At 42.2% G+C, this 12,204-nt stretch overlaps 1 protein-coding gene across 2 annotated transcripts in view; it reads left to right on the top strand.

Moving 5' to 3' along the window:
* CCZ1 (CCZ1 vacuolar protein trafficking and biogenesis associated) overlaps nt 1–12,204 on the top strand; it is a 76,585-nt gene that overhangs the window by 27,608 nt on the left and 36,773 nt on the right. For both annotated transcript variants that reach the window (XM_077449033.1, XM_077449034.1), the window contains one exon: nt 11,924–12,005. In XM_077449033.1, the coding sequence (XP_077305159.1) occupies nt 11,924–12,005 (82 nt within the window). The remainder of the gene's footprint in view (nt 1–11,923; nt 12,006–12,204) is intronic.

Below are 12,204 nucleotides of genomic sequence, written 5' to 3'. Positions count from 1 at the left end.
CAGCCTGACCGGCTGGGGTGGAGTACTGGGAGTACAGTCGACCCAGGGCCTCTGGTCAGGGGAGGAATCAAAGTGCCTGCCTGTTAGGGAGCACTAATGGTTGTGGGTGAAGTTTTCTTATGCTGTTTCCCACCCCTCCTTATGACACTGCTTGGGGATGTCCCTATGGTCAAGAATAATGGAGCTGTGTCAGTCAGTGAACGAAAGAGAAAATAGGATTTTTGTACTCACCGTAAAATCCTTTTCCCTGAAGTTTACTGACTGACACAGCACCCTCCCCTCGCTTTGGTTTACAATATACTGTTTGACGTACTGAAGCTGCAGGAAGCAGGCTGGGGGGTTGTTACTGAAGGGACTGCCCCTTGGGCGGAACTAGAAAGTTCTGTTTTTGTACATCTGTAACATGTTCTGCCTAGTCCTCTCCTGAAGGTGGCGTAACAACCTATGGTCAAGAATAATGGAGCTGTGCCAGTCAATGAACTTCAGAGAAAAGTATTTTACGGTGAGTACAAAACTCCTATCTTTTGTTGCAGGGGATGCCTGAAATCTGACTTGTATCTTAGTGTAGACTTCTGGGAAACTCAGCCAATCGCATAAGCAGGAATTGATGTTTCTGAGGGGTGTTCTGAACACATTCTGTGTACAGAACACCTCGAGGTAGCCACCTTGCATTGCATTTTACAGAAAATAGCAGTGCTGCAGATTGAAAAGGAAAGGTCACTTTTAATAACATTCAATCATAATTTGACTTGAGTTGCAATTGTATCTTTTATATTACTTTGTTTTTTATTTGCTATTTTTTTTTTTTTTTGAACGAAAGTGGAGTTACCGTTTAAAGAAGTCCAGCCTGAGCTCGTTTGTCTGGGCTTCTCTTTTTCATTTTCAGCAGAGAGTGATCTGAAGTCCGCTCTCTGCTGACGTCACTGGAATCAGTCCAGACACCGCATCACCCCGTGGATCGCCAGGTGCCTGGACTGACACCCGTCTTAGACTCTCAGCGAGCCGCTGAGAGACTGAGATGGCTACTCCCCGCCCCTCCACATCTCAGCGATCCAGTGAGCCTGGAGGAGCAGAGTGGAGATTGACAGCAGCTCTCTGCTCGGGGAGCTGAGAGAACCGAGCCATCGTGGTGTTCAATCTCTTGGCTCTCAGTGTAGAGGACCCAGGGGATGCTGCATCCACCTAGGTAATGTAAGATATTGGAGTGATTTAGCTCAAGTGGTGTATGCATTTTGAAGAAACGTGTCAGTCCAGAATGCATTTTAAGGGCGTGGCAGCCCACTTTTATTCAACGTAAACAAAGTTCAAATCAAACCGTAATCTTCCCTTGCAGGGGGTTCCACCATCATTGTATAAACACACACTTCATGGTTATTCAGCCTCCTGGCTTAGCTACTATCAACACAGCTGCATCAGGCCTCATTTCTAGGCCGTAGTTCTGTTCCTCAGACCTTTATTCTTGGATGAAGCTCTCTCCTAGCTTCCCCAGGGTTCAAACTGCCACCTGCAGTCTCCACTGTCAGCTTTGTGCTGTTCAGTCGTGGGCCACGTTTGCGTGCTACAGACATACACGCACAGGCTACCACCTGCAGCCTTGGACTCCGAGACCACTTGTCTCTCTCCTGGAGCCGTCTCCTACTGGCACCCTCTCAACCTCCTTGGCCAAACTTCCTGTCTGCCGGGCGGAGCTGTCTCCAAGTCTTAGCCCAGAAATCTCTTCCTGGGAGGATTATGAAGCCAGCCCACAGGTGTGCAATTAGCTTGCCTGCCAAAATCAGGCGTGCTTTGCTAATTAAAACCGTTACCGTCGTCTCCCCACAGTAAGTATGATGGGTTAAAAAAACAAAAAAATACATACTTCTCTTTTACCTCCCCAGCCTGTCTGCCCTTGGGTAGCCACTTTATTCCATGAATTTCAGTATATAACAAACACAAATCAGTAAAATGCCTCTACACAAGTGGAGCTACAATGACAGTGTAAAAATGATGACATACTCAAACAGAGTCTTTAATGCTTACTATAATTTTCAAGCAGTCGCTGTTTCTTTGGCTGGGTGTTTTCAGGTTCACAGCGATTGCAAAGCAGCCAGGAAGTCGGCTAACGTGGCAGTAATTTTTTAATGTCTGTGTGTGGCGCCATTGCACAGTAGGTAGCCCCGTCTGTAAGTCTGTATATAGCTCTATACATAAGTGATGGCGACAGAAATAGCCACCTGTCACTGTAGCCAGATCACCCTCTCAGGTCATGTGTCCTATTTCTGAAAGGGAATGAGTTGCAGTAATAATTTACAACCCTGGTGTAAGTTTGGTGTGAAAAGAGGAAGCAAATAGATGTGTGGCTTACCAGTCCTCAGCACTCTTGTCTGAAGACGTTACATTTTACACCTTTTTCTCTTTATCTGTTGCAAAGCTAAAATCTCACAAGCCATTGATGGAATCTGCCTTTAGTTCATCCACACAAAGTGATATAATTTTTTGGTGTAGCCACATAGGCTCAGCCTCGCTGCAGCAAAACAAGCATGCATCAATTAGATTGAGATTGGGCTCAAGTAAGTATTGCAGTGGAGCTACTAATTAAAGTTTTTATTTTTATTTTTTTTTTTAACCTTAACCCTGGTTCACATTGGTGCGATTTCACATGTCAAAATGCTGGAAATGGAACCGTCCTATTGGTGCGACACTGCATTTGCGACGCCGCCTCGATTTTAAAAACTTCATTTCTGTACTACTTTTTGCAATTTTGGGGTGAGAATTTTATTGAGATCTGTTAAGAAACCCACACAGATGTCTGTGAAATCTCAGCTGAAATCGGGACTGACATACGGGAGTGAAATTGTGCGAGTTCAGCTGAACTCGCACGGCTTCATTTCCACAGCCCATTGTGAACCTGGGCTTATGCAGAGAATGCATTAAGAGGAAAAAAAATCTTTTACCTTCAAAACCACTTTAAGCAATAACCCACCAGTGTGAACCTTGGCTCATGCAGAGAATGCATTAAGAGGAAAAAAAAAAAAAACTTTTACCTTCACATCCACTTTAAGCAATAACCCGCCAGCGTGACGTGGCAGACCTTTAACGCTCTGTGATTTATTCTGTATTTTAACTTGAGTATAGAACAATTACTATTGCCTATATACTAGAGCTGCAGGCTTAATCGTTAAAAAAAATCGCTATCTCGATTCAACCCTACTCACGATCTTAATCCAGCATTTCCGTGATTCATTCATGTAACAAATGCAGAGCTGTTCTCTGCTCACTCACAGCTGTCAAAAAAATAAAAAATAATCCACAAATGTTTATCAACATTGCTCAGTGCTAAGTTAAAAGGAAACTATGGGGTTGATTTACTAAAGGCAAATCCACTCTGCACTACAAGTGCACTTGGAAATGCGGTCACTGTAGATCGGAGGGGAAGCTCTGCTGATTTTATCATCCAATCGTGTACAAGCAAAAATGCTGTTTTTTATTTTCCTCGCATGTCTCCCTCAGTTCTACAGCGACTTTACTTCTAAGTGCACTTGCAGTGCAAAGTGGATTTGCCTTTAGTAAATAAACCACATTGCAACATTTGGTTCTTTAAGATCAAAAGCATGAACTTTTGTTCTGTAAACGTCTAACCACTTTAAACACTAAACCTTTTTCTGGCACTTGTTGCTTACAAGATAAAATAAGTATTTTCTGCTACAAAATTACTTGGGATCCCGGACATAAAAAAATAAAAAATAAAATATATATATATATATATATATATATATATATATATATATATATATATATATATATATATATATATATATATATCTATATCGGAGACCCTAGAGAATAAAATGGTGGTCGTTGCAATATTTTATGTCACACTGTATTTGCGAAGCGGTCTTTCAAATGCAATTGTTTGGGAAAAGATGCACTTCAAAGAATAAAAAAAACAAAAAAAAAACGAAACAGTAAAGTTATCCCAATTCTTTTGAATTCTGAGAGAATCTTGATCTTTATTCTAAGCAAAAAAATTGTGATTATAATTTTTTCCAGAATAGTGTAGCTCTAGTATATAGTAACAAATCCAATATCAATATTTTCCTACCAGTACAGCTAACAGTAAATAACCAGTGTTGCTTAGCACAAATGGAATTATACTTTAGGAAGTCCACTTATAAGGTATGGTTGTCATAAGTAGACTAGGAAAAGTTTTTTTTAAATGCATTTATTTGCAAAGCAATGTGTTTGTTTGTTTGTTTGTTTGTTTGTTTGTTTGTTTGTTTGTTTGTTTGTTTGTTTGTTTGTTTGTTTGTTTGTTTGTTTGTTTGTTTGTTTTTAAGAATGGTATGGATATTTTATATATAGTTATGTTGTTCCAGCTTGGCCAATACCCTTGGAAGCTGGAAATCACTGAAGTAGACACCGCTACTCCAGTAAACTCCACTTGCTTCCAAGTCCCAAGCTGAGCACATTCTGAACCTAATTGAATGCAAAGCATCTTCTGATCGGATGAAGTGAAAGTGCATGAGTTCACTGCAATGCCTCTCCACTTCATCCAATCAGAGAATGCTTTGCATTCATGATGTGGTTTTGGCCTATAGTGTGTTTTTCTAGTTTTATGTGAAAGCTAAAACCTGGTTATTTTCTACAGGCAACAAACTCGCTTCTGGACTGCTGGTTTCAAAATATGATATCTGGAGATCTAGTTGTTATAAACAGGATGCCCTTTTGGCCTTATTTATCTAAGGCAGGCCATAGATGGTTCAAATCTTGACCGGGTCCTGCTGAACCCGCCAATATTCGAGCCATGTATGGGCAGGCTGAATGTCTTTCCTGCAAACATGGGTTTTCCTGCACTGTTTTTGGCGATTTGAGGTGCGACTTGCATAGACATCTGTGCATGAAGTGACACAGATGTCAGCCAAGTAGCACCTGAAATCACGCTGGCCTGCTGCTTTGAAGTGAAGTAGCATTATTTCAAGGTAGCATCAGTGTGAACCAGGGCTAAATCATAAAGCTGAACTAAATCCATCGATTAAACGGTTTAAAAAAAACGGGTACATTCCCGGAATGCCAGGATTGCTAACAGTCCCGTGTTCTTGTGTCCTCAAACAAACTGTCAAACCAAAAAATGGCTGGATTACAGAAGCAGCTTCTTTAGGCTGTAAAGTATAGGAGGGTTTTAAACGGTTTTAAACCGCGGATGTTGTAAAAAAAAAAAATAAATAAAAAAAACTCCTGCAAGTAAAAATTGCATTGCATACTAGCACATTACGAAATACTCACCTTGAAACAAAGCCCTCCAGCGAGGTTTACCATTGCTTTAATTATGCTTTAAAGTGGTTGTAAACCCTTACAAACCACTTTGACCTACAGGTAAGCCTAGATTAAGGCTTACCTGTAGGTCCAAGCAATATCTCCTAAACCTATATGGTTTAGGAGATATTTGCCCGAAAACGGGCACCGCTGTCTACGGCGCATGCCTGAGCGCGGCAGTTCCAAGAATGGAGCTGCCGCATTTGTCGACTCCCGTGCGCATGCGCGGGAGTGACATCATCGCGGCTTCGCCGAATGACAGCGGCGGAGCTGCGAGACGCCACCAGCAAGATGGATGCGGCGGACTACAGGGGACAGCGGCGACTTTGCTGGCTCCTGTGTCAGGTAAGTGACACATAATGGGCTACTATGCGATGCATAGTAGTCCATTATGCTTTACCTTTGCAGGGAAAAAAAGAGGAAGTAAACTCATCAGGGTTTACTTCCTCTTTAATGCTGTCAGCAGATCGGTCACTAAAAACTCAGCAGTCTCTAAAAATGGAGAGCAACTGAGCATGTGCAGAGCAGGGTGAAACAGTTTATTGCTGAATTGTAAACTGTAGCAGATCAGTTATTTTTAGGCCCCTTTCACACTTGTATGACCTGAAAGTCACGCAAATGTGACACGAATCAATGCCTGTGTAATCTTGAGGTCTACAGACCTCACATCGCATCAAAGTATGGCCAAAGTAGTCCACGGACTATGAAGTCGCTGCAACTTGAAGTTGCACAGATATGAACAGTACTCATTGGAATTCGTGGGGCACGACTCGTCATGTGACTTTGCAGTCCCAAATTGCAGGACAAGTCGCACAAGTGTGAAAGGGGCCTTAATGTTTTACAGGACTTCATTTTTCGCTTTAAGGTGAAACTAAATCTATCGATTTAAAGCAGAAAGTAAGACCTATGCTGTAACAGTCAGACTCCAGTTAGTTCCCTTGATGATGCCGACATCTTCTCCTTGGCTTACTCTGGGCACCAGTCTTTTGGCCAGCGCGGGGTGATGTCATTAGGAACACTAATGCAACCGCCACATATAAAGCAATACTAAAGTCTCACGTTTATTATTTTTAAAGAAGAAGAAAAAAAAGTCATACTTACCTGCTCTGTGTAATAGTTTTGCACAGAGCAGCCTGGATCCTCCTCTCTGGTCTCTCTTTAGCACTCCTGGTCCCTACCTCCTGTCGAGTACCCCTACAGTAAGCAGATTGCTATGGGCGCACCCTAGCCAAGCAGAAGCTCTGCGTGTCCATTCAGACTCAGAGCTGCGGTTTGGCCTCCTCCCCCCCCCCCTCTATCCTGATTGGTTGCTAACTGACTGTGGGAGCCAATGGTGCCTCTGTTGTGTCTCAGCCAATCACGAGGGAGAGTCCCGGACAGCCGAGGCACTTGTGCACATCACTGGATAGAGATGGGGCTCTGGTTAGTATTAGAGGGGCTGAGGGGGGCTGCTGCACACTGAAGGTTTTTTTTATCCTAATGCATATAATGCATTAAGACAAATAACCTTCTGCCCTTACAACCACTTTAAGAATGGGTAATCTGCAATAGATTCAATTTTTGTTTTGGGGATTTGATGACATTTTAAAGTCCAGTGGGGTAAACAGTTGAAATGAGTAAACCCTCGTGTTCTCTCTAGTTTCTATATAGTCATTAAGTAGAACTATAGACAAAACTTTTTTAATTTTGGACAGAGTAAGGCTCCGTTTACACTATGGCGTTCCGGATCGCGGGCAGAATCGCTGTGATGCTGCCCACCATTCTGAATCGCCGCAAATTGCGGGAACACCCTTGTGAGCCCTGTTTTTTTTTTTTTTTTTTTTTTTAAAAAGGGGGGGTCGCAAGGGCATCCTGCGATTTGGTGGCGATTCGTAATTGTGGGCAGATCCACGGTGATCTGGAACGCCATAGTGTGAATAGAGCCTAAGGGAGGATTACAACACCTGTAAGGTTTATTTTTGCCATCTGTGTCCCATTGGGGAGATTTACTTTCACTTCCTGTTCCATAGCCAAAACAGGAAGTGAGGAAATGTTTTGCCATATTTAGTTTATTAGTTATATTGGTTATTAATTATATTAGTTATTAGTATATTAGCTATACTTTAATGTCTTGGTATACAGTATATTATAACAAAAAAAAAAATCTCTGCTTCAGTGTTTAAGTAAGATATCCAGGCCATCCTTTTTCTTTTAGGATAGGAAATATTGGGGAAACCAGTCCTTGTGTCCTTGTCTATCAAGCTGTCATCGCTGGCCGCTTTGCTCTGCCATTCCTTGTTAACACTCGCTACTATAGTTGTCTGGCTTCAGTTTCAGATTGTAGATATCCTGCTCACATTACAGCACATGCTATAGTGTCTCATTTACATGCTGTATTAAGATATAAATACATGTGCAAGTAGTTTGCCTTGTTTGAGAATCAATCTTAAAATAACTAATAAACCTGACATCCTCCAAGACTTTACCTGCATTGTTATCTATTCATGTTGGTTCTAATTTTCCTCATTTTCACCTGTAGCAAATAGTACCTCCAAGGCCATTGATTTATATTGCAGGTACATCCTACTATTATAATGCTATTTTTTTATGAACAGCAGAATACGGCTGTTCTAGTTGGCTATCATCACTACAGTGTATGGGAATTATAGTCCTTTAATTACATTTTACTGCTACAGTAAATATATGTGATCCGACACTTCCGGGTAGGGGGGCACCCATGCATGCCACCCGCGGCTCGCTTCCGCTGTGATTACACACGACAGAAGCCGGGTACTCGTTGTCCTCTGGCACCTGCCGTTTGTCAGGCATAGACGCAGAACTGCGCTCTGCCTATGCAAACAAGGCAGATCGCCATTCTGACAGGAGGGAAGGGATGGAGTTTGTGTCCCCTAGTAAAAGCACCTCATGCCATATAGTGAAACACTGACTAGCACACGGTTAAAGTGGAAGTAAAGTCTTATTTTTTTACTTGTACCTACAGGTAAGCCTGTAATGAGGCTTACTTGTAGGTACTGTGAATATCCCCTAAACTTGCACAGTTTAGGAGATATTTAGAGTGCATATAGACAATGTCATCGGCGCATGCGCTCTGAAGGTCCCACTTACTGTGCCAGAAACCTCAGCCTGTGCCGTAAATGGCGGCTCCTGTGCGCATGCACTGGATTGACATCATTGCGGCTCCGGCCACTCACAGCGCCGGAGCCGGCGAACCTGGAGGAAATACCGGGGAAGATGTTGGCCATCTCAACGGTGTGCGGGTGCCGCTGGAGGGCTTTGTTCTAATGTAAATATTTCATATTGAGCTAATACGCAATGCACACTAGCTCATTGTGCCTTTTTGTCTTGTAGGTTTTTTTTTTTTTTTTTTTAATTCCCAGGGTTTACAACCGCTTTAACCCTTTGATCACCCCTGATGTTAACCCCTTTCCAGCCAGTGTCATTATTAGTTTGTGTATTGGTGTCGCTGGTCCCCGAAAAGTGTCAGAATTTCCACCACAATATAAGTCACTGATTGCCACCATTACTAGTAAAAAAAAAAAATAATAAATAAAAATAGCCCATATTTTGGAGATGCTTTAACTTTTGCTCAAATCAATCAATATATGCTTGGGATTTTTTTTTACCAAAAATATATGTATGTAGCAGAATACGTATTAGCCTAAATTTATGAAGAAATGTGATTTTACTTTTTTTTTTTTTTATTATTATTATTTTTTTTTATTTTTTTTTATTGGATATGTTTTATAGTAGAAAGTTGTAAGATTGCACAGCAGCACTGTTACTCCAACAAATTGTAATAATACAGAACATGTCTTGCAAGTAAATGATACCTATAGTGGTGGGCAGCGACCCCATCAGGATTAGGTACAACCTAACTTGGCATAGCTTAGTTTACTGCTTAAGACAATCGATAATGTTATCACTTTGTTTTCGAGTCATGCATAACCTGCACTATGTCTGTCATATTTTTCAATAAAGCACCACTGCTTGTTTGAAAAATAAAATGAAAAAAAAAAGTAAAAAATACTGTTTTTGTTTTAAATTGTTGGCCTTTTTTTTTTTTTTTCATAGCTCAAAAAATAAAAAACAGTGCCATATCGCAAAAATTGCCTGGTCCTGAAGGGGAGTAAATCTTTTGGAGGTTAAAGTGTTTGTTAACCCAAAAAAAAGTATATTCTGGTCCCTTAAAGCAGATTTCACAGCATAGCGCTTAAAAACTAAACCTACCACTTCCTGTATGGCCTCCTCTAAACAGACCACGATAACCAGGGCAGCTCCGCCCTGATCACCGTGGTCAAAGTTTCTCCCTCTGTGATAGACTGCCTGCTCTCTGCTCTCCCCTCTCCCTCCCCTTACCCCCTTCTCTCCTCCCTGTCAGCACCCTCTCTGTCTCCAGTCGCCCCAAACCACTATTGTTTTAATATGCAAATCTTAAATTTGTCAGTGCCAGCCTCACGATTAGAGGCTGGCATAGCACAATGTGTAAGTTGTATTTAAAAACGATTAGTGTAAATACTGAATATCAGCTGTCTTCAGTCCGGTCACATGACTCGCGGCCACTTTCCAGCTCCCATGGGTGGTTTCTGCGGAGGAGATGAGCGGCCACGTGATCTCCCTCTGACATCAGAGGGAGATCATGGCCCCTCCCACAGAAGACATCTATCAGGGCTGGAAAGTGGCCACCAGTGATGTGACTGGCCTGAAGACAGCTGATATTCAGTATTTACACTGATCGTTTTTTAAATACAACTTACATAGTGTGGTATGCCAGCCTCTAATAGAGGGACTGGCATAGACTTATAATAATGCAGTAACAATCACATTAAGTGATTAAACCTACCTCACCATAAACTATCTGGTTATGCTGTCAAATTTCTGTGAACTATTCTTCGATCCAGACACCCCTACAAGAAAGCACAGCCAACACCCAGGTCTCTACATAAGCACACTCAGAGTTTAATTACATATGCCCTTAGTCTGCTCATTGACCAAAGAAGGAGCATCTGCACACTGGTTACAAATTTTCCTGTTCTCTGCTCCTGTCAGCATGTGTAGTGTAAAAGCGTGTGCAAGCAGCAGTACCTGATTGGCTGCCAGTGATCACCTTTCCCTTCCCAATCTTAGTACTTCTGGTTTCAGGAGGCTGATGCCAAGATACGTTTAGGTACTTCAACTAATGGCATAACAAAAAAAAACTTGGTGATTGTAAAGTTTTGTGTTTTTTGTTATTTTTTACTAAAAAGGTGGATTTGTACAGAGCAGCCCAGAGCCTCCTCTTCTCGGGTCCCTCTTCGGTGCTCCTGGCCCCTCCCTCATGTTGAGTGCCCCCACAGCAAGCAGCTTGCTATGGGGGCACTTGAGCCGCAGCTTTGTGTGCTCATTCAGACACGGACCTGCGGCCCAACCCAGCCTTTCTCTCTTCATTGGCTGACTGACTTTGATTGACAGCAGCAGGAGCCAGTGGCACCGTGCTGCTGTCTCAGCCAATGAGGAGGGGAGTCCTGGCCAGCTGAGTGTCTTGTGCAATATCGTGGAACTAGATGGAGCTCAGGTAAGTATTAGAGGTGCTGCTGCACACAGAATAATTTAGGATAAAAAACTTCTGACTTTACAATCTCTTTAAGCCATTTCAATGAATGCTCATTGTAACTGCATTGATTTTAATAATATCTACCCGAACTTCAGATTCAATACTGCACCCTGGATTTGGCTGCTTCAGTGGCGGATTCTGATACAATACATGACTTAAGCCCCATACACACTATCAGATTTTCTGCTGGGTTTTTTTCTTCAGATTTACCAAAACCATGTAGTGCAAGGGCCTGCCTGATTGCATACAAACTCAAACTTCCAAGGTTTGACCTCGTATTATATGGTTTTGGTAAATCTGAAGGAAAAAAATCAGCAGAAAATCTGATAGTGTGTATTGAGGGCATAAGGGTAGATTTAGACATGCATCTAAATCTCCCTTTACTCTAAAGCTCGATCCACGTTTGAATCACGCTTCAGAGGCTACTAACAGATGGTGAGGAAGCAATGTGATGCCTCCTCATTGTCTGTTTTAACCTGTTTTTTGCTGTTAAACATGCAGGGGGCATTTTCAGTGCTTTGCCATCTGCTAGGGTATGCAGCATTCAGCAGACGACATCGCTACATGTCAGGTAAGCTTTGCCGCAGAGCAAAGCATCACGATTGCAGCATGTAAATGGCCCCATCCACTGTCTATTGCAGTTTAAGGGGGGCGGTTGGCAGGTGGCAAAAACAAGTCTCAACCGTGCATTTTTTGCTGCCCCCCCCCCCCCCCCCCCAACCGCACATCTAAATGAAAGCTAACGGATGCAAGAGTACTTTTCATACTTTCTTCTTCCGAGATATCTAGGTACAATAACCTGTGTCTCCAACCACCAGAAATGTCATCCCCTCTAGGTATGTCAGAAAAAGCCCTGGCTTCATAGCCGAGATCGTCGCTTGAGCGTTTTAGAATGTTTATAGCCATCCTAAAGTCTTAAAGGAAAAGCATAAGTATTAATCGCTTTACTGCCACAATTTTCCATCTTTCTGAGTAATGGTTCTTTCACGCTGTTATGAGACTTTTCTTGATGTATTTTCTGATAAGTGATTTCTGTTGCAGGAGTGGTCTGGAACAAGAAGACATGAGAATATTGTACAAATATCTCACTACATCGCTCTTCCCCAGATACATCGAGCCAGAGGTAAGAACAAACCAGGACCTAGCAGATTTTAAAGTAAACTTGTCATTAGAGAGATATGGGGGTTGAGATTGTGGACTTCTTGCTGAAAATGCTAGTTGTCTAGCTCCGTGTTTCTCAACTCCAGTCCTCAAGATGAAACGACTGCGGTAATTACTAAGGCAGTGGAACTGATCAAATCACCTGTGCAAAATAATGGGAA

The sequence above is a fragment of the Lithobates pipiens genome, unplaced genomic scaffold (genome assembly GCF_037356315.1).
Source record: "Lithobates pipiens isolate NorthernLeopardFrog02 unplaced genomic scaffold, aLitPip1_a1.2 Scaffold_22, whole genome shotgun sequence".
Classification (NCBI taxonomy): domain Eukaryota; kingdom Metazoa; phylum Chordata; class Amphibia; order Anura; family Ranidae; genus Lithobates; species Lithobates pipiens.
The sequence above is the reverse complement of the archived record's forward strand: the minus strand, read 5'-3'. Positions and strand labels throughout refer to the sequence as shown.